Source organism: Ambystoma mexicanum, chromosome 2p (genome assembly GCF_040938575.1).
Source record: "Ambystoma mexicanum isolate Mex_15411 chromosome 2p, UKY_AmexF1_1, whole genome shotgun sequence".
Taxonomy (NCBI): Eukaryota; Metazoa; Chordata; class Amphibia; order Caudata; family Ambystomatidae; genus Ambystoma; species Ambystoma mexicanum.
In genome coordinates, this window is record NC_090923.1 from 175,335,515 (window position 1) to 175,361,766 (window position 26,252).

The window sequence follows — 26,252 nt, forward strand, 5'->3', positions numbered from 1 at the left end:
TAGTCCTAAAGGCTGTCTTCCACTCATCCCCCTCTTTTATTCTAATCAAATGGCAGGCCCCTCTTAAATCTAGTTTCGTGTGTACCACTGCTGTCTTCACTTGATCCAATAATACTGAAATCAAAGGCAAAGGATATCTATTCTTCACCGTCACCTTATTTAAAGTGCAGTAGTCAATACAAATCCTAGGTATTCCTTCTTTCTTAAGAACAAAGCAGAGGAGACTGGTTAGGTAGAGTGTCTAATGAAACCCTTTTTCAACATATCATCCAAGTATTCCCGTAAATGCTGATTTTCTGTCTCTGTCAAAGCATACATTCTGCTGCAAGGTAGCTTCGCCCCAGGTTCCAAATCAATCACGCAATCATACGATCTAAGAGGAGGCAACCTTTCTGCTCCCCTTTTATCAAAGACCCTAGAAAAATGTTGACACTGGTCTGGAATACCCAGACCCACTGCTCTCACCATTTGGGATTCCGACACCTGCTCTGCCAGAAACAAAGTAGGATCCACCTCCTCCTCAATATGACCCCCGTACTCCAGCCCTTCAAAGACAACCTCCCGCGTGACCCAATCAATCCTGGGATTGTGCTGTATTAACCAAGGCATACCTAAAATGAGTCCAAACTGAGGTGCCGCTATTAAATCAAATACAATTTCTTCCACATGCCCGGACCCACACCTCATTCGAATTGGTTGAGTCTGTTGACAAATGGGCCCAGAAATCAAGGGTGACCCATCTACCGACTGCACCCCCTACAGCTGTGACTTTTCCCTCAATGGTCAATGCAACCTTTTGGCCAAACCAATATCAATGAAATTACTGGTGGCTCTGGAGTCCACCATAGCTGACACTATCTGTTTAGTACAAGCAAGAAATAACGTCACCAAAATGTACAAATGAGAATTCCTTTTTCCTGCCGTATTAGCTATCCAACTGGGGAACCTAGTCTCTGCTGGGCCTGACACCGGAGTTCCCCGTTAGGCTGACCCAGTCCTTTTCCCGCCTCCCCCTTGCTTCTATCACCTCCTGCTCCCTTCTTCGGAGTGTTAGGGAATGTTCTAATTTAATGTCCTGGTTGCCCACAATATAGACACAAATTGTTAGCCTTACGGTTCTCCTTTTCTGCTGTAGATAACGGCCCTCTCACTCCTTCAAACTGCATAGGCTCTCCTTCCACATTCTTACTTCCTTTACCTCGATCCAGTCTGGCAAATGGCACTACCTCTGGTCTTTTCTTATCTTCCTTACACTCATTCATGCAATGATCTAATCCTAAGGCTAAATAAATCATGGCCGTGCATGTACTAGGTTGAGGTTCTACCTGAGCCATCGCACCCTTTAATTCTTCTCTTAACCCTTGGTAAAATGAAACAGTCTGTTCATTCTCTGGCCAATCTGTTTCAATCACTAGTCTATTAAACTGTGTCACATAGGAAACTAAATCACAGGTTCCTTGCCTTAAGGCCAACAATTCTTTATCTTGAGCCAAAGAAACCTCTCTGCGATCAAACAGTCTTCCAAATTCCACCATCCCAATTGTACAATAACGGGTCATCCTTCTGCACCAAATGCATTGCCCAAGTGGCTGCATCCCCAGTTAAATACGAAATCACAAATGCTGTCCTAGCCTATATGGTCTCAAAGGGGGTGGGATTACACAAGAAGTACAATCTGCACTGTGTCAAGAACATCATATATTTTTTTGGATCCCCTTGTGAACCGTTCTGGTGCCGCCAAAGGCACACGACTAGGAGGCTGCACAATCACTGTAGAAGGTGATCTTCCTCTTGGGATTTCTGTAGATGACCCAGGCCCCTCCAATGGGGTACTTTGTACTACCAAACCCTGCACCTGAGCTTTAATAGTACTTGATTCTTGTCTAGCGTGCACTAATTCAAGTTGAATATCTTGTAAAGCCTTTAGCACTTCCGCTAAAGAGGGAGGATTCGCTTTCATTTGGTCTGGGTGGTTCAATTACCCCGAAATCGGGGGCAGATAATTCTGTCAAGACTAGTAAAGGGATAACCGGGGTCGCGACCCCCTCTCCCGAACCACAGAAGCCGAATAGATCGACCCTCCCACTGCGGTTGGCACGGGCGCCTGCAATTTAACAACACAGGGAACCATGTGGCAGCCAATGGGGGGAGGACGGAGTTAGGGAAAGGGTGTGGAATGACAAAGGGAAGGTGGGGAAGACATAACATGCAGGTACATAATCATCATTACCATAAACAACCAATACCCCTAAACCTGTACCCTTAATCCTGTAGACCTAACCTGACCTCCAAAACCAAAACGGACCTTTTACCCCTTAAATCCTACTGCGGGGCATATTTTCTGAAAACCAAAGCATACACTTGAGTTGCCCCAAGCCACAACATAAAGGCACACATAATACTGTGTTAGATACTCAAAATGTAACATAGCACTGAACAAAACATTAGGGTGTTCCTCTTTAAAGCATGAATTTCCATGCAAGCATTATGGCACAAACAAAGGGACTGTGCCTTGCATGAAACACGAGACTCATGGCCCGTTGCGCACACTGAAGCGACAAACATATATGGCAATTCAGTACATATAGATGTGCCCCTTTTTTTAATGTTTGCCTCAACACTCCGACATAAATGTAGTTGCAAAAAGGGAAGTAACAATAGTGTTCCTGGTGAACGTATAATTTGTCCTCATAATTCTCCTAATCAATAATCGCTGGTTGACACAGAGCGAAGGAGATTTCTCAAGAGGAGTTCACAAACAAGTAAACCATTCGCGTGTTTTCAGCACGCGCATGCAATGTCATTGGAAACGAAAAGAAAAGCAGCTTAAATGCGAAAATTCCTCAACAGCAACCAAAGAAGTAATTCACTTATCTGATGGTCCGGGCGTCTCACGAAGACGTCAAAATGAATAATGTGCTCCTCATAAATCCCAGCCGTGGCCCAGGCTCTTGTTACCGCCGCAGCCCGGTATTCTGTCAGACAGACGTTCGGCGTCCCATAACTAGAAAAACTCCTGGTTCCTCTAACACACGCCACCGTCGCCACCCGTGCTGATAATCAGTAATTATCTGCACCAGAGCACAGGCCGTTGAGGGCTTAAGAAGGATCTTAATTACACAGCTGATTCGCCGCGTGAAAACAAAAGACTACACACAGTGTCACAGCATGCTGGGAAGTGTAGTTCTCACACAATTCAGCCCCGTTTCTTGTAAACTGCGTGCTGTCCTTTGCCCCAAACTCTATTTCTGACACTTATTGATAAGGAACCTGATACCATAACCCTTGCCAACTGGTCAGGAGAGTGAGAGAAGGTAACAATGTCAGTGTGGGGATCTGCCATTGGAGCAGAGGCATCATGGGAAATCCAGATTTCTATGAAAGCAAGAAGTGACAGTTGAGGGTGATAAGGGTCAGTTGTCAGTGATATAGGAAGAGTTCTTGTAAAGGGATTTTGCATTCTAGAGGCCAAGTGAAACAGTGATAGGGCGGGGAGGGGAGCAGATGATGTGGATTAGGCAAGGGGGATAGATGAAGTTGGAGATCCTGGGAGAATGGGGGGGTTGTGTTTGCGGGGTGTGGGGGAGGAGTATATGGCAAGGGGAGAGTGACGCAGAAGTTACACTGATTTGAGGCTGAAGTCTATGAGAAGGGAAGGAGAAGAGTGAATGCAAGGGGGAATAGAGGGAAGTCAAAGTGCTTGATGTAGGGTAGAAAAATTGGCAACTGAAGAAGATTAATACATGGTGCAGCCCAAGAGGAAGAGGGTAGATTGGCTGACTGGAAAGGGAAGGGGGAAAGAATGTCTGATAAGAAGCAAGTGTAGGTTCATAGTTGGGCTAGAATGAGGCTATAGGAACCCACAAGACAGTTAACAGGCCAGAAACAGGGATGTGCCTTTGTCCTGTGAGGTAACCACCTCTCTGTGGTGGATACTCAATAGGTGAGGGATCCCAATGCGTGGAAGCATATGTTGGGTAAAGGATGCGTTCGTCAAAATCTTGGCTTGAGCAGAGGTTGTGGCCCTATGCCTTTTCTGGCCCCAAGTAGAGCTGCCCTGTGCTGCTTTTGGTCATTAGCTTCCGTTACCCAGGTTGGACCCCTAGGGGAGACTCAATAAGGGAGGCAGTGCAGCACATGACTCTCTGAGAGCCAATCACAGTGATCTAGATATCATCAATACCACGAATACTTCCTCTGGATTTTCACCAATACATACCAGATGAGAAGAAGCTGAGTAAATATAAACAACATCCCTGTCAGCCATGGAAAGAATGTTCATATATCTTTAATGCCCTGGAATCTGGTATCCTGGCACATCATTTCTGTACTTTTGCATTGTGCCTCATAGCACAAAGTTCCACTGTTTGTATTGCAAACAGATAACATAGTTTTGCAAATAACTCGTTTAGGCGTACTTTGAGAGGAGTGTAAATCTGCCCAAGTGATCCGCCACCCTGTTTTCTATTCTCGGGATGTCTATCGCTAAGAGAAATAACAAAAGCTTTCATGCCCAGTCGCCCACCTATATTGCAATTATATGCAAAGATTGAGAGCGTGCCCCCCCTATGTTTAAATACGCTAATGCCACTTTGTTGTCTGTTTTACCCTTCACAAAACAAGTTGGATCTTGCATTCAAAAAGCAACGGGGCTCAGAATATGTCATAGTCTTTCAATTTGAAGATCCTGTCTCCTCCACATTCCACCACCAATGTGCTTGCTACTGCGAAAGAGTAGCCACATTCTAGGCCACAACATCCATCATCAGTTCTTGTTGAACAGGATAGGATAGACGAGGTCCTCTTTCATGTTCTATTCCAACATCCACCACGTCAAGGATTCTTTTATCTGTATTGGCTGCTGCCCTATTCGTATATTATTCTTTTTCTTCCTTCTTCCCCGCCAGGGCCTCAAGAAAACAAGTGCCAGGATACCCTTGGATCGTAGCTGCACTTTACAAATATAAAATAACATAGGATGGCAGACAGGCTTTCATGTCGCCTTGTTTCCTTAACCACATCGTCACTGTTGTGTCCTGTTAGGACATCAAACTTCTCAAGTGTGACTGTAGCCAGGTTACTCTTCCTTCCGACAGAGATGCCAAACCAACTGTTGTCTGGGAATGCGCCCCTAAGAATGGCAAAGCTTGCCCAAGCAAGAACGATGTCTTCCCAACTCTCGAGCAGGCCAAATCTCCTCATGATGTACACCATCATCCCTGTATCCTGCTCTGTTCCTCCATAAGGATGTGCTTTTCATCAGGTCATCTAGATATTGGTAGCAGAGTATGCCGCTCGAAATGTATTAGTCCCACGGCCAAATTCATGAATTCCATAATGATGAACAGATACCTGTTGAAGTGTTTTCATCTTGGTTTCAATCCCGTGCAGGAATCAGAGGCTCTTTAAATCCATTACTGGTCTCCATTCTCCCGACACTTTGACCACTGTTTGTCCGTCTCTTGATCACGGTCTTAGGAGCAGAGGTTAGCAGTTCTCTAGAGTCTGGAGGTACTTCTCTGAAGTGTAGTTTACCCTCTTATTTTAATGGAAGAAGAGAAAGATTAGCATAGTCCGACTGGGTATTCTCCCTCTTTCTCAGCCTAGTCATGACCTTTGCACAGGTCTCGGTGGTGATGGTTATCTAGATTTATTTTGTCCAGAAGTCTATCCTTAGCTTACCCGAATATTTGAATGGTTGGAGAAAGGACACTCTTTGAATCACCTGGACCCTATGGCCTGGCATTTTTTTGACTTTTGGTGAAAAAATAAAATACACCCTCTGCCTTTGTTCATAGGCCCATTTCATCGCCTCAGCTATTCATTCTCCAAATAGAATAACTGTCAAAACTGGTATTTTCAAAAGAATGGATCCCTGAGAGCCTACAGTCTTTCAATACTTGATCCAAATATGTCAAAACAAAGTGTGCCTGGTAATGCTTTGATCATCCAGGTTAACACATTTACCAAATCAAAAATAATTAATTTAGCTATCTATATTACATGGCCTGACCTGACCGACTCATAGGTCTTGATCCCAATATGACATCTACTGTTAATCGGTGCATCATAGGCTACAGCTGATACCTTTATATTGTCAAATGCCTGATCCAACTTCAGCTTTGCTACTTTCTGTATTTTTTAGCACCTGCAATCAGTCAATCCCTTTATTCAGTGACTGGTAAAACGTGGTCAGGTCTTAACAGACGGCATTTGAACCACAGACAACATATGCAGCAGATTATTTTCCCAGGCTGGATCCAGTGAAAGATTTCTCACGGCAGTCTCCACTTTTCTGTCATTGGGATCAGTAAGGGTCACATCCTCTGCTTACACTGATGATCATCCATTCAAATCTAATAACTTCAGGTCCAATAGTACCAAGGTTGAGAGCAATTCCTCTGATCCCTGAAGATCATACATCTTCATAAGTGATTTAGGCGGGGAGCCTTTTTCTCAACTCTGCACACTTCCTCAGGATCGCAACTGTGGTGTCATTGCCCACTAGCAACCAGGAGGGTTATATTTGTGCTGAAATCTGTGTATAGAAAAAAATCAGCATGACCTGTGGGTCAAGGAAGTAAAAATAAAGTATACAAAAGGACTTTTTCTTTTAAAAAGCAGCGTGCCTTTGGAGACAGGAGCTAATGACCCCTCTTCTTGGTTGTAGAGGAGGAAGATGATTACGAAGGTGCCTGGATTTCAATTTAGATGCACATCACTGACATTGTTTTTGTGACATTTATCTAAAATGTATTTCTTCGCCTGATACGTTAAGGTATTTGTCTTTGTGTTCCTTAAGCTGTACATAAAATTCAATAAAATCTGGTTGATTTAAAGAAATCTAAATGATAGAGATGAAATATGATTTTAAAAAAACACTCCAAAACACTAGTTGACAGGCGCTCCAAAATAGATATATTTGTAATGTCTTCACAGTTTAACCTCAGTTTAACCTATACACGTGTTTCACCACTTTAAAATGCAGTGGCTCATCAGGAGGTGTGCATATATTTAGTGCGATCTTTGTTTTTACTCAAACTTGCATGAACAAGAAGAAAATGGAGAGCAGAGAAAAAATAAATTAAATTAAATTAAAAACCGTAAACTTATTGTATACGGAATAAATCAATTAAATATGGTCTAGATATTTGCATCAGACTAATGTAGATCCAACATATGTAAGGTTGTACATTGCATATTAATTCATGCACTTTGATCTTTTTTAACCTTATATGAAAAACAAACTTTTAGCATAATCACCTAATATGCTAATCCCCTTTACCCTTAATTGTCATACCAATAGCAACTTAATTGCACCAATTTAGATGCACATCACTGACATTGTTTTTGTGACATTTATCTGTGTTCTGCAGTTCAATTGTATAAATCATCTATATTTGACTAAAATGTATTCCTTTGCCTGATACGTTAAGGTATTTGTCCTTGTGTTCCTTAAGCTGTACATAAAAATTCAATAAAATCTGGTTGATTTAAAGAAATCTAAATGATAGAGATGAAATATGACACAAGTGTTGTTAACCATATACCTAATAATAATCATCTGTTATATGCCGTATTGCTCCAGCTTATAAGTGCTCTAATGCCTAATGTCGATAGTTGCTATTATAGCCAGACCCATCACCTAATGAAATCCTGCAAATTAAGCTTGCCCGCAACTTTGCACCTTTCACCTCATCTGCTCACAGTGAACCCCACCATAGAGCCATAATCTTATACTATGCCGGCTCCCTTCACTCTGGTCTCTCCCAGTCTTCTCTTTTGAAACTTCAAACCATCCAAAACACTTTTAAGCCACATTATACCGGGGTCGGAGGGTAACCAGGAGCTAGTACATAGTGGGCCTCATTACGACCCAGGCGCTAAGTGGTTAACGGCGCCGTAAAAGGCTGCGGCGCCATTAACTACTTAGCGCCTTACTACGAGGTCCCTTTGCGGGACCCGACCTGAACGGCTGGTCTGGACCAGCCGTTAAAGTAGGGACCCGCAAAGGGACCTTGCAGGCAATTACGGTACCGCAATTGCCGCCTTCCCCATTCCCGTTGAGCCCTATGGGGCAAAAATGGGAATGGGGAAGGGCCATGGTGAAATGGGGAAATACTGCCCCGCCAACCTTGGAATGGGGCAGTATTTCCCCATTTCATCATGGCGGACTCGTTACAACACAGACACCAACAATGGTGCTAATAGCGCCATGGTTTAGCACCGGTGTTGTAATGAGGGCCAGTGTGTGAGATGCAAACTCTTAACTTGTGTCCATTATATATTATACAACATGCTTTAAAAATATCTTAGGTGTGTCCTTTATTCTCTTTTATATACATTCCCAAACCAACACAGTTAATATTACATAGCTATGTTTGTATGGTACCACTTGCCTGGGGGGCCACAAGTAGCTCCAAGTAGCTCTGGGTTTCAAGCTAAGCAGGTTCCTCTTGGCTATAACCAGGACCTAAATAGCTCCAAGCTCCTGGTAATTTATAATCCTGTTATCACATTCCCTACCCAACTCCTCTAGCTCCTCGCCATCTCTTGAATTAAATGGAAGCACAAAGGAATACACAACCAAGAACTGCATACTTCACGAAATTCACGAAGAGCCACAAGCCCACAAAACCCCTCAGATCATCAGACTCTAAATGTTTTAGAATTCCCTAAACCATGACTGGGAGGCCTAAAAAATACTCCTATTGGGAATTTTAAAAATACATAGTAAAATACTCCCAATATAAAATCTTATTTGAGCTTGTTTACAAATGCATTTCAGAATGATGTCACCACATTCCCTATAGAAGCTCTAAAGTCAATTAAGGTTAAGATGATTATGAAAGTCTGAACATCTGCTTCATGTCCCAAACGCCATTCCAAAGATATTTACTTTTTGGGGCTTCTTCAGTTATTTAAATTTTCACACTAAGCATAGAAAAGGGATAAAACAATGTAAAAATATGATATATAATAAATATATAATGATATGAAGCTTATGAGGAAATCTAAGAATAATCGATTATACATTTTTTTTATTGGTATCTATTACGAAATAATCCATAGTGATATACATTCCAAAACCCCTACCTAAAGATGTGGCTCTTTGAAACACTGGCTTGTTGTATAAGTGCCTTGTAAATGCCCAATAAAATAAAAAAAATAAATAAAAATAAAGATAGCTTAAATGTGGCTGCATATAACTTCCTTTGACATATTATTTCCAGCCGGTGTTGCAGTAATTGCATCAGTAATATCAATCCATAAGTCCCTCAGGGCAGATAGTAATATAGATGATGCTGGGGCTTTTTTATTTTTGTAAATTACTTTTTATTGAGTTTTAGTATTGTCATACAGTAATCAAGTAAGTGCAACTGAGGGAAAAGCCCTCTATCAATCAAAACTACGACATGTTATGAGCAATTCCCATTCCTCCACCCACCTCGCCCTCCCCCTTTTGAAATCAGAGGGTGAACATGTTAGGCATCTATAAGATTGAATGATAGTCCTACGAGTGAGTCTTTGGCCAAGAGGACTGTAATGATACTGTTTTTACCCACTTGGAGTGCGCAGCATATCTTTTGTGACATTTTCTTGGTTGGCCAGGTCGGTTCTGCTCTCAGGATCACTCGTCCTCTTCTCCTCTTTATTGAAATGTGTTGTTGAACTATAACCATTCTGTCTCCACCGCGGTGCTATTGCCATGGATCGCTGTGGATATCTTTTCCATTAGGTAAATATCCTTAGCAGACCATTCCCTTACTGAGGCGAGGTGTTCCCTTTTCCAGTGTCTGGCCCTGCAGGCCCTTGCTGCCAACAAAAGAAAGTGAACCAGGGGCGGTGGCACACACCACGTATCCTCACTCTTCTCCAACCCAGATAGTGTAAACAAGGGGTCAAGGGCACATGTTCCCTCCCCCGCGTCCCTGATCCAGCCCAGAACCTCGGACCAGAACACCTTAACCCGTGGGCAGTCCCACCACATGTGCCACATGTGCCAGAGGTCAGCCCTGGATCCACACCCATCCCAGCAGTGGAGAGGCGGACGGGGTCATATTGCCATTGGTGGACTTATACTGACACGAGATGGAGGTCTTAAATGCCCATCTGCAAAATGTCCACCATCTCCACCCCTAGGTCCCTTTCCCATCGTGCACGGAGACCCCAGGTGGCCCTCCACCCCTGGTCTCTAGTAACGCCCCATAGAGACATGAGATAAGGCCTTTCATGGCTGCGTGGCCATCAAGTACTTTCTCCACTGGGGTGAGTTCCCTCTGGACGCTTTCCTTCAATGATTTGGACATAAATACCCCCATAAATGCCCCCTTAAGCCTGAGATATAACGGATAGACTCCCTATGCCCAGTGTCTCCTCCAACTTCTGGATGTTTTTGAATTCCCTGTTTGTACAAGTTGGCCCACCCTGCTGAGGCCCGCTTCAAACCATGACTGGTAGCGTTCAACCTCTGGTATATCGTCTCTGACCGGTGGTGCCCAGATGTGGCTCATGGGGGAGGGCCAGGTGGTGATTTCCCCTGCCCCTCCTTCCCATAGCCAGAACTTCCCAGGGTGCCCCCAGAATCTGGTGATCTCTAATGCATCTCGGGAGACTGTTCCTAGGGACCCAAAGCCATTCCCCCACCGTCGCCGGGAGCAGGTGTGGGACCGTTGCTCTTAGCTGTGTCACCCTATAGTATAACATCAAGTCCGGCAGGCCCACACCTCCCCTTTCCTTCGGCAAGATGAATGTCTCATACCCCACCCTAGGCCTTTGACCCCGCCAGAGGAATCTCGTTATCCGCCGGTTTGCCTCTCTCAAGTATTCCTCGGGTGCACTAGTAGGGAGCATCTGGAACAGATTTAATACGTTTGGGAGGAGGTACATTTTTATCGTTTTGAGTCCCCCCATCCACGAGAGTCTCCCCTTCCCCCAGGTATCCTTGTCAGAAAACAACCTCTCAAACAGGGGAGGGAAGTTGGCCTGGCCCAGGTCCCTAGATAGCTGATCCCCTCTAGCTGGATCTGTAATCCCAGATGCTCTATTTCCTCTACCCTCCTGACCGAGTCAAGGGCAAATGGGAAAACGACTGACTTGCCAACATTCACCTTGAACCATGAGTACCTCTCAAACTCTTCAATCAACTTCATCGCAGTAGGAATATACTGGGCAGGGTGCCGCAGGTGTAGCAGTACGTCGTCCGCGTGAATTCCCTACCCCCCACCTGGATACCCTGAACTTCCAGGGTCATCCTAAAATACTTTGCCAATATTTCCATCGTCAGGGCGAAGAGTAGGGGCGATAGAGGGCACCCCTGAGTACCTCTCTGTGAGGGAACAGTCCGGGATAGCCGGCCATTCACCGTGACTCTAGCCGATAATCCCTCATATAGGGCTTGAATAGCCAGTTGGATCCCCCTGCCAAAACTGAATTTCTTGAATACCACGCTGAGGAAGCCCCAGTCAACCCTGTCAAAAGGCCTTCTCTGCGTCTATGGCCACCAGCACTGGGATCCCTTCTTCCCATGCTGCTATTTTCATGAGGTGGAGTGTCTTGCGCAGGGTGTCCGCCCCTTGTCTGCCCTTGATGAACCCCACTTGGTCCGAGTGAATGAGTTTTGGCATTAGGCCCTCCATTCTCGTGGTCAATATTCGTGTGAAGATTTTTGCATCTGCATTGAGCAGGGAGATGGGTCTATAGGACTTACAGTCCATCGGGTCTTGTGTTCGGGTGTGATTAGCGCCTTCCCAAATGAGGGGGTGGGGCCTTCCCAGAGGTCATAATACTTGTGAATAGGGCAGCCAAGTGACAAGCCAAGGGTCCCACAAAGGTCTCATAGAACCCTGCCGTGAAGCCATCTTCCCCTGGTGCCTTCCCCAGCTTTAGACCCGATATTGCTTTCAGCACCTCCCCCTGCGTAATTGCTTTATCTAGGTCAAGGCTCTCCCCAGGTCTCAGTTTCGGCTGTGTCACTCCTGCAAGGTATTCTCCCAACTCGTCTTCTTCAAATCCCCCCTCCTTTCCATATAATTTCTCGTAAAACGCTGCAAAGCCCTCTGCTACTGCCCCAGCCTCCGAAATCTGTTGGCCTTCTTCCCCTTGGATCCCTGTCACCCACCTCTCTGCTCTCTGGCCTCTATGTTGTGCTGCCAGTATGGCATCCGCCTTGTCCCCTTTCTCATAGTACCTCTGCTTTAGATACTGGAGGCTGGCTAGCACTCTGCCCATCTCTATGTCCCTCAGCTCCTGGCGCTTACCTCAGGTGACCCTAAGATTCTCCTCTCTCTCCTCCGAGTCCTTATCCTCTATCTTTTCCAACTGGCAGATTTCCCCTCTAAGGTTTCTGGACAATAGGGTCATGAACCGCTTCTTGGAAGCCCATTCCCTAATAATGAAGCCTCTCCACGTCGCTTTCGCGGCATCCCAATCCATTACCCTTTCAATCTCCCCAGTGTCATTGATCGAGAAGAATTCCTGGATAGACCCCTCATTTCTTCTGCAAAGACTGTGTCTCGGAGGAGGAGATCAATACACCACCATAGGGACTCCCTGGGTTTCAGACCAGACAGAACCAAATGCATCCGAACCATGTCATGGTCAGACCAGCTGACCGGCTAGTGTTCAGAGATGTCCACCCTCCCTATGTGTTGTTGCTCCACAAAGAGGTAGTCTATTCTTGTTCTGGAGCCGTGGACCGGAGAGTAGAATGTGTAACCCCTCGCCGCCGGATTGAGTTCCTCCAAGCATCTACCAGCCCTTGGTTCGACATGTGGTCAGTGAAGCCGCCACTTACTGCACAGCCCCTACTCCCTGCTAGGATGTGCCACCCACTGTGGTCAATTCCCCTATCTGCCCACATATTGAAAAACCCCCTATAATAAGGAGGCCCTCCATCCTGCCCATAATCTCCCCCATGACTTCCCTCAGGAATTGCATTTGGCCTGTGTTCGGGCAGCAAACGGACACTATGGTGACTCTAGTGTTATCCATCGACCCTGAGACCACCAGCACCCACCCGTCTGTCCAACCCCAGGCCACCGGTTCCGAGAGCCTAAGCATTTGGTTCAATAAGATCCCCTCTCCCCCCTGTTTGGCGGGGCCCGAGGCCCAGAAGACTTGCCCAATGTGGACCCCTGAGATGCGTCTTTCCTCCCCAAGCACTATGCGCGGGCTCTTGCACCAGGAGCACATCTAGGTTACTGTTGCTCATTTCTCTGCCCAGCAGCGAGCGTTTTGTTGGGGAGTTGAGGCTTTTCACCTTCAAGGCCCCCCCATTGACTTGAGAACCTCGACCCGGCTTCCTACGCTAGGAAGCGACATTGAGAGCCACCTTCCCTTCTCTCCGCCGCCCGGCCTCGTAGGGTGTATTGTCACCCCTTCTCAATCCAGATGTGCCTTTCCGTGGGTTCATGCGCAGTTCCCCCCTACCCACACCTCCCCTCCCTCCCACCTAAACTTCCCCTTTGTCGAGACACCGACCCTAAAGTGTGCCACTAGGGATGAAAACACAGCTCCACCGTTGATTCACTTAACACCACACCGCCCCCTGGTGGGAGATGCACATTGCAGGACCCCTACAATTTGTCGAGCCTGAATTCTCCACTTTAGTTCTTCTCCTCCTTCTCCTCGCAGAGAGGGTGTGATGGCCTGTCTTCAATATTGTATAAATTAAAAAGTCTGAGACAACAAATAGTTTGTATGGAATTCAACGAGAATCCAAATAACTTTATTAATAATGTTTTCCTCTTTTCTTTCAGAGATCGTTCACAGGAAAAGGATACGTCTTCACTGTTGGATCTGGTCAGCTTTGTATCAATGCGGATTTCTCCTCTGGTCCAAGGTAAGTTGTGTCTCTTTATTCTACTTTGACTCTTTCTTTTGGGGATGTTGTTACTTCTCTCCTTCCACCATACAGCTTTGAAAACTTGTCTCTTTTCTCTCAGAGTAACTTCTATGTTTGTTTTCCTCAATTAGCCAAACTTATCCTCTAACACTTCTGAATATATTTTAGAGGCTAATATTGGTAGTCCTGTTTCCTATCACATCGTCGCCAAGTCTCTGCAGCTCCTCTTCAATAGGTGTTTCGGTTCATCGGAAGTGATAAAAGTACCTTTGAGACTCCCTTCTTACTTAGATATTATTCATAAGTATGTTGTATTCGACCTCTCACCCTCTTCAGCCTCTTCTAGTTATGTTCGCAAAGAGATTCTGCAGTTCGCTGTTTATTTACACAGCGTCGTATCGTAATCCTTATCAGGCAATCGGCTTCATAAAAATATCTATTAACTAAAGGTGCTTCCTTATTGGTGGTTCCCTGCAGTCTAAATGATCTCCCTCTTCAGAAGTCTGTCACTAGCATCAAAGCTCCCATACGGGTTTTTCCTGAACTTACTTATTCACCGTCCTACTGTTTCCTTCGGCAAGGACCTCTGCAATCCGTCATTCCCTTCTGGGCATCACTCGTAGCTGGCTCTGCACGCCTTCTCCAGGACAACGGCGTCGAATGCCTCCCGTCTCAGCCACCTCCACGATCAGCGTCTGCCCTCCGGATACGCCGCCTTCGTTGATTCAGGGGGGGTGCCTCACTCGGCAAAGTCAGCGACCACGATCGTTGTATTGACTCAGCACGGCTTCTCCAGGATAACGGCGTCCACTGCCTCTCGCCTCAGCCACGTCCACGATCAGCTTCTGCCCTCCAGACACGGCTCCTTAGTTGGTTCAGGGCTGGTGTCTCTCTCGGCAAAGTCAGCGATCACAATCGCTGTATTAAAACGTACAGCAAACAAAAACTCGGCAACCTGCGCAACGGCGCAACTTCGTATCGGTATTTCTAAATTTCAGGCCGAAGCCAACAGCTGCTTCTTAAAAAGTAACACACCTCTTCAATACGCCCATGCGTAACCGTCTTTTTTTCCCTCTTCCACTCGAGACCCCGTCTCCTAGGTAACAAACAAATGACAGCCTTGTCATTAGAGGAAAGTCCATACATGGATTAAATAAAACAGGACTTCCTGGTTATACATTCAATATGTATTACTGTATACGTGGGTTTATCACATTTAAGGACACCGTCACAGAGGGGTATTAAGCTTTTTGAATTTTCTATTGCCCTGCATCTTCTTCTTTATGGCTTGTGGGTCTGAGGGCCTCTGTCGTTGTTCAGGGGTGCCTCCCCCACCTCCTTGGAGTCCCTGTTTTCCTCTTCATTCTTGATGACCTGGAGCACTTGAAGGACCTCCTTTCCACTGGTCTCTCGGTAGTTCACTTCTCCGCGTTCAAAAGTCAATACAAAGGGGTAGGACCAGCAGTATCTAATGTCCTTCTCGGAGAGCCATAGTGTGAGCGGGCGACATTCCCTGCATCGGGCCAGGGCTGAGAGGTCTTTGTACACCTTGAAAGTGTCGCCTTCGTAGAGGAAGCTCCCCAGGCGCTTCGCTTTTTCCAAGACTTCCATTTTCACCCTGTACCTGAGGAAGCGGACTACTGTGGACCTCAGGCCCCTTCCTCCTCCTCCTCCACCCCTATGGGCTCTTTCCAGTTGGACTTCTTTGCCCCCTTCGAGTGCGAACAATTGATTTATCAGGCCCTGTACCTTCTGTCCAACCTCCGCCAGTGACTCCCCCTTCTGCTGGCTTACTTCGAGGATGCATAGGTTGTTGCGTCTCTCCCTGTTTTCCAGTTCATCGAGCTACAATTGCATCTCCTCTTCTCTCAGTTCCAAGTCGGTCAGGTATGCCTCATATTTCATGTCAAGGACATCCATCTGCAGGTGATTATGATCCAGACCCTCCATTTTGTCCTCAAGTTTGTCAACCCTGCCCTTAAAGTCACTGATTGAGGCTTGGATATCTGTCCTTATGGCTTTGATTTCTTGGAATATTTCCTTCAGGTCGTCTCTGGTCAAGGCGAGGGCGGAGGGGTCTGTTTCCACTGCCATGTCTTGGGAGGAGTGGGGGCTCTCCCCCTGGTCTGTATGCCAGGACCTATGGAAGCACTGCAGTGCTAGGATCCCTGTGGGAGTCTTGCCAGTCATGCTGGTATGCACAGTGTCCCATCCCTACTTTGCTTCCAGGGCGCCCCCCTGTTGCGCCCACGGGATGTCAAGCCTTATCTCTTGAGGTTATGTACCGCTGAATACCTGGTGCTCAGTCCGCTTCTCTCTGTCTTAGATGGGGCCCGGGGCCTTGGCCTGGTCTTCAGTGTGTGTCTCTCCGTGGGGTCTGAGGCCCAATGCAGGTATGGAAGCTCCCGTCTGATCTCGCTCTGGGGCACACACGAGTGCCGCTCCTGGGCCTGATTTGTCTGGAGTGTTCACGTTGTGTGCCCAGAGCGGGGCCCCTCCGCAGGTGGGATTGTGTACTGCTCTAGGTGTGCACCGGTAGAGGGTTCCCTCTCCTGCGGTCGCCTTTGGCGTATGTGGGGCAATATAGCGGTGGGAGGGCAGGTTTGTTGTTCCCAGGTTGCACGTGGGCAAGTCCCGGTCTCTCTTCAAGGTGATTCCTTGTTGGTTGTGGCCGGTGGGTCTCCCTTTCCTCCAGGGACTGGGCCAGGGTCCAAGGTGGCGGGTGGGTCACTTCGTTGTGCGCCTCTCAGGCTCAGTGCCGTGCCCTTTTGTATCCTTCCTGCCTACTGGGCCTCTCAGCCTGATGCACTGGGCAGGCGAGTGCCTGGGCCTCATCTCTGGATTCACTATACTGGGCAAATAGGGTCACTTCTCCCGCGGGCCCCCCTGTTGCACTTGTAAGTGGTCCGTGTCCCCTGCTGTCCTCACTACACGGCACTGCTGTGGTTTCCAGGCTCTCCCCTGTTCCAGTCACCTGGCGCTACGAACCCATATGCGTTGGGTTTGGATCTCCTCGTCAGATGCGGCACAGGTGATGCCCGCTGTTTGACGGAACACTCTGTCTGCCAAAGGGTGCCTCCTGGGGATCCCCTCTGGGGATGAGAGTGTGCTACGTGATCTCCCGCGGGGGGCTGGTGGCTACTCGTTTCACCCACCAGGCCCGGGCCGACCCGTTATGGGGGGATCGCCTTGTCCCTCGGGTCCTCTGAAGCAAATAACCCCCAGTGGGCTTCCCGGACAAGCTCTTGGGTGGTGGGTCTTCCTGCGTCCCTCCTCTGCTTCTCTCCTCACCTTTATCCGGACGAGTCTCTGGAATGGTATTTCAACAGGAGGCTGCATGGTGCCTTCGCCCGCGGCCCGTAGTCCTCTCATTGGAGGGTGCTGGTCTCGTTCCTAGCACCAAGGCTGAGGTGCCGGTTCTTCTCCTGATGCTGGCTGGAGTCCACAGCAGGTTCCAGCCCTCAGTATGAATCTGCGTGTGCGGGCTCGTCTGCCTCACCCCATGGGCACAGTGCTCGGCCCGGTCCGAGTTGTCAGTTCCCACGTCAGCCCTGGGCGCTGATGCTCGGGGTCGCAGCACTGCGTTTTCCCTCCACTCGAGCTCCGGGAGGGGGGGCCGTGGTCACTGGGTGGATTACGGCTACTGCTGCTGGGCACCGGGGTGTCCCTTCGCCTTCGGGGTTCCTCTGCATTTATGGGGGGTGGCCGGATCCTCCGCACCAACGTCGCTGGGGCTGGGGACTGATGTCTACTTCTACGCCGTTGTCCCTGGGCTTCCTCCGGACCCTCCGCTCTGCGGTGACTTAGGGGGCTGGGGGGGTCAGTGCTCACCACCCCATCTGCACCCCGGGGGTGTCGGATGGCCCGTTCTCCACCGGGCGGAGAGCAGGCTATTGTAGGCCCAACTGGTGGTGGCGGAGCGACGTCATCATGTGACCATGCTGGTATGCATCCCCTAGCGGTCTCTGAGTTTTGTACTTTTTTCATCCTGGGGCTTTTTTATAGGGTCTGCGCCTACTGGTGGCTGCCCCAGCTTATTTTATGAGTGTTGTTGATTGAAGAGGTAGGGTTGTTTGGAGTGATGGGGTAAGAAAGAACAGTACAGAAGAGGGTGCTAGTTCTGCTGGTGTAAAGCAGAATTCAGTTAATACACCATTTTTCTTTAATAAAGAAGACAAGTTTTGGGCCTTTATTGCTTTTTCTTAAAATCACCCATGTGACAAGGCTAATAATTGGGCCTTGTCAAAAGGAGAAAAGTGGTAAGTGTCGACGTGAGTGAACATAGCCATGCCCACTTGAGCAACTGCAAGGCACTATCATATCCCATATTAGAACACTGAGAACTAGGGGGGGGTGGGGGAGAGGGGAGAGGGGAGAGGGGAGAGAGAGAGAGAGAGAGAGAGAGAGAGAGAGAGAGAGAGAGAGAGAGAGAAAAAAAAAAAAGAAAAAGAGCCCGAGAGCCCTTCAACCATGCTTGAGACACAGAGTGTTTTCGGTCACAGTGGCCTATGGCTGCCCGAACCAATACAGGGTAACATGCCATATTAACATGAACATTGTCAAGGGGTTTAATTAAAACATTGATGGCTGGCAAGAACCTGGACATTATGTCAGATACCAGATTTGCCCTCGTAGTGTAGCCGATGAATTCTTCTTCCCAATGTACCCCTCTGGTTTTGACTAGAAAGAACCAGAGCGATCTATTGGAGAAAAGAATGGATGCCGATGGAAATCCTGGAGTCTCCGTGGAACAACTCGGGTTGAAATGCGGGATGTCAAGGAGACTTGGATAAGGGTATCATGCAGCAATTCGGAACCAAACCTGCATAGGTGAGATAACAACACACCACAACCACAAGATTTGTAAAATGTGATACCGAAGAAATACGATGCAATGCAAAAAGGAAGGTTTTGTAATAACAACTGCCAGTAACAATAAGACAAAGACCACCCCCCTCCTTCTACCCAGTCTTATCAGAAAAAGGTTAACCGCTTACCGGTGTTTGTGTCCCAGGAGAAGGATAGTATTCGCAGGCGGAATCCAAGCAATCCACAAGAAGCAGTCCAAGACTATCCCGACGGCACGAGGATGCCTAATAACACCCTGACCCGACGGCACGAGGACGCTAGTACACACAAGAAGTCTCTAGTCCGTGTACCACTACTACAGTTCAAAGTTCCAGAAATCCCAAGAACAAAATACTGAAGAGGATGAGGTCTGACCTGAAGAAAACGAGGTATCCAAGGAGCAGGCAAGAGAGGTCCAATAGCAATCCGAGATCAAGGAACCAGACGAGGCAATTCCAGGCAAGGCGACAAGAAAAAGGCAATCCAATAAACAGTCCGCGTCGAGGAGCCAAGGTGATCAATCACTGTGGAGGGAAGAACAGGGTAACAAGGACAGGAACGGGGAGAACAAGAACCAGATATGGGTAAACAGAATTCCAAACGCCACTAATCTGTGATCAGAAGCACCGAACCAGTAGGAGGAGGTGCTAATAAGGAAGCAATTCACGTGACAATCCGGCGCACTACTCGACGTGGTCCGAGGGAGGAGTAGAGTGGACGCCAGCGTTGCCATGCCAATTTCCAGGTACCAGGTTTCGCCTTCCTTAAAGGGATACGAGCCCGTGGTTTAGCGAGGAACGAGTGCCCATACATAACAGTATCCTCCCGCAAAGGGGACCTCACCCCCCGAGAGGACCAGAAACGGGCCATAAGGACAGGGGCATGAATGTTTTCATTTGGTTCCCATGTGCGGTCCTCTGGACCATAGCCCTTCCAATCGACCAAGTACAAACGCCGTCCCCTGCACACTTTGGTATCCAGGATAGCAGCCACCTCGTATTCGTCGAACCCCTGTACTCTGACAGGAGACGGGTGTAGAGGCAGTTTGGTCAATGGGTGACAAGGTTTCACCAAGGATACATGAAACACCGGATGTATCCTCCAGGTAGGAGGTAGAGCTAGACGGAGCACTGCAGGATTTATGACTTGCAGAACCTTATAGGGACCCACAAAGCGTGGTAACAAGGTCCGTCGACCTGACAATCGTAGGTTCTTCGTAGACAACCAGACCTTAATGCCAGGAGTATACAAAGGAGCCGAAGAGCGTCGTGCATCCGCATATTTCTTTGAACGCTTCTGGGCCAGAATCAGTTGATTCTTTACTAAGGCATGAGTGTCTGAGAGTCTCTTAAAACAATTTAAGGAAGCGGGATTGTGCAAGGGTGGCTCAGCATCAAGAGGCAAGGACCGTGGATGTCGACCATACATAGCGTAAAATGGGGACATGTGGGTCGCGGAGTGGAGGGAATTATTGTAGGACAATTCCGCCAACGGCAATACGGAGACCCAGGTACCTTGACGTTGAAGAGTGAGGCAACGGAGGTACTGCTCCATGGTGGCATTAAGCATCTCCGTTTGGCCATCTGTTTGAGGGTGATAGGCGCTGGAGTATCTGCCATCGATACCTAAGGTTGTGGTCAAAGACCTCCAAAAGCGAGAAGTAAACTGCGGTCCCCGATCCGTAATGATCATAGTGGGTAGGCCGAACCTTTTAAACACATTTTTCAGGAATAGATCCGCCAGTACCGGAGCAGTAGGGACACCATGGCACGGTACAAACATAGCCATCTTGGTAAAGTAGTCAATCACTACCCAGATAGTGTTGTAACCTTCCACCAAAGGAAGCTCCACGACAAAATCCATGGAAAGCATCTTCCACGGGGCTTCAGGTATAGGCATGGGTTGTAGTAGACCCACAGGTTTACCACGTTGATGTTTGCACTGGGCGCAAACGGCACAAACAGCTATGTATTCCCTCACATCCTTGTTCATAGAAGGCCACCAGCACCACCTTCCCAAGAGGTCCAAGGTCTTACCAACCCCCGGATGGGCCGCTATAGCAGCATCATGACACCATTGCATGGCGGTACGCCGAGTATCAACATCTGGCAGAAATATCTTGCCCTGTTTATAGGGTAGTGAATGAACCAGCTCCAGACCAAGGCTTGCCAACTCGGAGGGATGGTTATTCACCCAGTCCTTGATTACCAAGTTTAATGGAGGACGTAACGTGCAACCACACACTACTTGAGTAGGCAGTAACATAGAGCCGTGAAGGTTAGAGGGAGTCGGGGGTCCATGAAGCCGCGAAAGGGCATCTGCTTTAGAATTCAAGGAACCGGGACGGTAGGTGATGGTGAAATTGAACATTGAAAAGAATTCATGCCACCTAGCATGGCGAGCCGTGGTGCATTTCACCGACTGCAGGGCTAAGAGATTCCTGTGATCCGTAAAGACTTGTACCGGTTCGGGAGAACCCAACAGATGGTGCCTCCATACCAAGAATGCTTCTCTGACAGCCAATAACTCACGCTCCGTGATAGTGTAATTTCTTTCATAGGGCGTAAGTTTCCTGGAGTGATAAGCCACTGGATGGAGAGTCTTGGTATCTGGACAATGTTGGGATAAAACAGCGCCCAAGGCTATATCCGAGGCATCGGCTTCAACAACAAATGGTGTGTTCATATCTGGATGCTGAAGAACAGGAGCGGAAGTGAAAGTGGATTTCAGGGCTTCAAATGCGGTTTGTGCCTGTGCATTCCACTTAAACGGATGTTTCGTGCTGTGAGAGCCGTTAGTGGAGAAGCTAGGGCAGAATAATCTTGAATAAACCGCCGATAAAAATTTGAGAAACCAAGGAAAGACTGCAAGGCTTTCAATGTGTTGGGACGCGGCCAGTCCAAAATAGCAGCGACCTTGGAACGGCTCATTTGCACACCCTGATTAGTAATGCTATAGCCCAGAAACTCCACCTCAGTGACATGAAACATGTACTTATCCAGTTTGGCGTATAGACGATTTTCCCTCAATCGTTGCAATACGTTGGAAACATGAATGACATGAGAGGCAATCGAAGGAGAATAGATCAAGATGTCATCCAAGTATATGACAACGTAATGGTCTAACATGTCATGGAATACCTCATTGATGAAAAACTGAAAGGTAGCTGGAGCGTTACACAGGCCAAAAGGCATAACACAATACTCGAAGAGACCATACTTGGTTTTGAAAGCGGTTTTCCATTCGTCGCCTTCGCGGATCCGTACAAGATTGTATGCACCCCTTAAATCCAGTTTAGTAAACACCTTGGCCGACCCCAATTGATCCAGTAAAACCGAAATCAGAGGGATCGGATATTGGTTCTTGATTGTGACTGCGTTCAATGCCCGATAGTCGATGCAAGGACGAAGGTCTCCCTCCTTCTTCGGAACGAAAAATAATGGGGAGGCAGCAGGTGAACGTGAAGGGCGTATAGATCCGGAGTCCAAGGAACTCTGAATATAGTCCTTCAAAATCAGGTTTTCCTTTGGGGTCAAGGAGTAAATGCGTCCTGAAGGTACCTTGGCCCCAGGGACCAAGTCAATAGGACAGTCGTAAGGTCTATGGGGTGGAAGTACCTACGCCCCCTGAGCATCGAAAACATCCTTGTACTTTTGGTAAGCCACAGGAAGCGTAGTATTGATAACTGCCCCTACGGTACCAGCTAGTTCAGAGAGAACGCGGCCTGGATTGACCATGGCAGGGGTTTTTAGACAATGAGTATCACAGTAATCAGAGAGAAAACACACGTCCCCTGAATACCAGTCCACTGATGGGTTTTGCAGTCTGAACCAGGGCAGACCTAATATAAATCTGAACTGTGGGGCGGCAATAAGATCAAAGGATATACTTTCCTGATGCCCACAATCCGTGGTCATTACCAAGTCAATAGTGCGTTCTGTCACTAGCCCAGACACCAGAGAAGAACCGTCCACAGCATTCACCATTTCCGGACATGGTTTAAGGACAATCGGGAGACCCAATGCCCTCGCATGGGAGGCATCCACGTAATTCCCTGTGGCTCCAGAGTCCAATACCATGCTAACCTGCTTTCTCTCAACACCGGAGGCCATGAGTGACACGTTCAGACAATAAGGGCTACACAAAGAAGGATCTGTAGATGAAATACCCGGCGTCTGGATCCCTTCAGTCACCGGGTTTTGGCGTTTCCCTGTTTCTTGGTAGGTCTTTTGGAGCAATCCCTGAGCAAGTGATCGAAAGCTCCACAATAAAAACATTAGGAGCTCGGAAAGATAAGGGCAGGTGATTGAGATTAAGGGGCTCATACCGAGTTTGTCAGAGAGGTAAATACATGGTGGTAATTCCATTACTGACATCTTTTTTGGTCAATAACGGAATTACCGCTGTTTTACCACTCTGCCGATTCTCGAGTTTGGAGTTGAAGTGGAGGATTTACCTCCAGCATGATGATAACTGCTTTTACTGGTAATTCAGCGTAATTACCACCTCATTACTAACACACTCTGAATGAGGCCCTAAGTCTTTGACCATTGGGAAGCAAACGGGTCGATAGGAGCACAAGATTGGTTGGTGCTGCAAAGGATGTGGGGCAATTCAATAGAAGATATAGGAGAGTTGGTGGGCAGAAGGAAGGTTGAGAAGGAAAGAGGAGGGCTATGAGAGTGTCACAAATTTTAGAGGAAATGTAGTGAGCAAAGTCATTAGTAGAAATTGAGAAGGTGGTCGATATTGGTTTAAAAGGTGGGAGCAAAGCGTGGATGATAGATGAACATTGCAGGGCTTATTTTGAAGGGAACAGATTATCTTGGTAAATAAAGCAGGAGTATCTGGCAGAGTCCAGTGCAGAGGGGAGGGTAGAAAGGGAATGTTTGCAGGCTAGGAGTAGGGTAGTGTTCAGAATTTGCGCCAGTGTCATAGGTTATGGCACATGTTTGTTTTTTTGTTTTGAGGGTCTAAAACTAGAGGTGAACCAGGGTTGGGGATGGAAATTTGTGAATGTGCGGGCAGGATAGTGTTGATAAAAGGGAGAAGGGAGTCATACACACATATTTAAAATCAGAGAAAGCAAAGTCAATGGAAGGGGCAAGACTAGGGGGCACAGAGGGGAGAAGACCTTGCATCATTAAAGTCGGGGACAAGTGAGCGCTGCCTGAATTTCCTCTTAGTTAATGATGAGAGGAGAGGAGGAGTAGAGGATGGAAGGGGTAGAGACATTAAAGTGAACAATGGAGTGATCATACAGAATAGGATAATGGAGAGGTCAGAGAGGGAGAGTGCGTTTGAGGGAAGGACAAGGTCACAAGAGTTCCCACTAGAGTGGATAGGCTGGTTGTGGGGAGAGTAGGGGGAGTGGTGAGATAGAAGGCAGTTAACTTCAAGGCAGGTGGCCGCAGAGGGCTTTGGAAGGTTAAAATCAGCCAGCATGAACATGGGGATGTCAGTAGGAAGTGACTCAAGGAGAAGGTTCAGAACAGGGAAGACAGAGTAGAGAGGACCAGGGGGCCAACAGTGGGCCAGACCAGTGAGAGGAGTAGGCGGGAGGAGATGAATAGTGGCACATTCAAAGGAGGAAGTGGTGATGTCAGGTGGTAGAGGTGGGCAGTTTCGAGAGCCTTATTGTTAAGACTAGTAAAAAATAATGGGCCCCTCATAAATCCTAGCCGTGGCCCAGGCTCTTGTTACAGCATGTGCACCAGCTGCTCCTGCTCACTGCCGCAGCCCGGGATTCTGTCAGACATCCCATTACTTGAAAAACTCCTGCTTCCTCTAACACACGCCACCATCGCCACCCATGCTGATAATCAGTAATTATCTGCACCGGAGCACAGGCGGTTGAGGGCTTAAGCAGGACCTTAATTACACACCTGACTCGCAGCGCAAAAACAAAAGACTACACACAGTCCCACAGCATGTTGGGAAGTGTAGTTCTCACACAATTCACCCCCATTTCTTGTAAACTGCGTGCCGTCCCTTGCCCCAAACCTTATTTCTGAAAGTACCTCCTCTCTCGGGGCACTTCCCAACCCTTGCTTTCTCCGAGTAATGCAAGTGAAATTGTCTCACCAAACGGGGTGCATGAACTGCACTAGCCGTTTCCAATGAACAATCCTCTGGCCCATAGCCAGACCATTAAATAAGGTACCACAACCTTTGCGGTCAACGTCTTGAGTCCAGTATTCTCTTCACCTCGTATTCCGTCTGCCCATCCTTGGCAATTGCTGGGGGTCTCTGAACCCGTGTCCCAGGAACTGCGGGTTTAAGCAAAGACATATGGAATACTGGATGTATCTTTAAGGTTTGTGGCAAACATAATTTGACAGCCACTGTAGATACACATTTAACAATCTCATATGGTCCAATAAACATAGGTGCAAATTTACAAGGTCCTCTCAAAGGCAAATTGTGAGTAGACAACCATACCTTATCTCCCGCCTTATACTGGGGAGCCTCTCTTCTTCTTTTGTCTGCATATTTCTTGTACTATTTTTTAGCCTGCTCTAGATTGGTTTGTGCCTTCTGTCTGATGTAATTGTTTTCTTTCCTGAAGCACTGGAATATTCTCCACATCAGGTAAATGCTCAGGTAACATATTTTGCACTTGTCCATACAAGCATTCATTTGGGGCCATACCCAGTGAGGCATGTTCTGTATTATTGTACGTGAATTCGGCTGACCATAATGACTGCACCCAAGACTCTCGGCCGTCATTCAGATAACAGCGCAAATATTGTTCCAGCGTTTTATTGACCCTCTCTGTTTGTCCATCCGTTTGTGGGTGATAGCTTGTGGATAATGCACAATCAATTCCTAACATCTGACAGAAAGCACGCCAAATTTTAGAAGTGAATTGGGGACCGCTATCTGATACAATACTCTGAGGTAAGCCATGTAATCTGACCACATGTTGCAAAAATAACTCGGCTAATTTCTCAGCTCCCCGGATTCCTTTACAAGGCACAAAATGGGCTTGTTTAGACAAATAATCCACCACAAGCCAGATAGTGTCATACTGATTGTCAGGAGGCAAATCGGTAATAAGGTCCATGGATATATGGGTCCAGACTTTCTCAGGAGTGGGCAGAGGCTGGAGCAACCCCGCTTTCTTAGTATGGTCTGTTTTACTACGTACACAAGTTTCGCACTTCTGAATGTACTTAATAGAGTCATGTCTCAACCATGGCCACCAGAAATACCTCTCCAGCATACCGTGTGTCTTTCTACTTCCAGAATGACCTGCTAAAGGCGAATTATGACACCAATGCATCGCCTTCTTTTGCAAATCAAGAGTGGGTAAGTACAACTTTCCTGCATAGTAAGGAAGACCATCACGAAAAGTTTCTAATGGATTCTCCACTCCCCATTTCACCGTCTCCTGTTTTTTCATTTCGTGCTTCACCTGTCTCAGCAAGTTGGTCATCACAGCTCCTACTAACTTTTCCACGGGAATGATTGTTTTAACCTCTGTCACAATGTTTTCTAGATTTTGCTGCCTAGACAGAGCATCAGCTTTTCCATTCTTTTTTCCTGGTCTAAAAGT

At 47.4% G+C, this 26,252-nt stretch overlaps 1 protein-coding gene across 2 annotated transcripts in view; it reads left to right on the plus strand.

Annotated features, from left to right (window-relative positions):
- The window catches only part of EFCAB12 (EF-hand calcium binding domain 12), a 921,238-nt gene that overhangs the window by 20,743 nt on the left and 874,243 nt on the right, over window positions 1-26,252 (plus strand). For both annotated transcript variants that reach the window (XM_069643454.1, XM_069643453.1), the window contains exon 2: window positions 13,761-13,843. In XM_069643454.1, coding sequence (XP_069499555.1) covers window positions 13,819-13,843 — 25 coding nt within the window. In that variant the 5' untranslated portion in view covers window positions 13,761-13,818. The remainder of the gene's footprint in view (window positions 1-13,760; window positions 13,844-26,252) is intronic.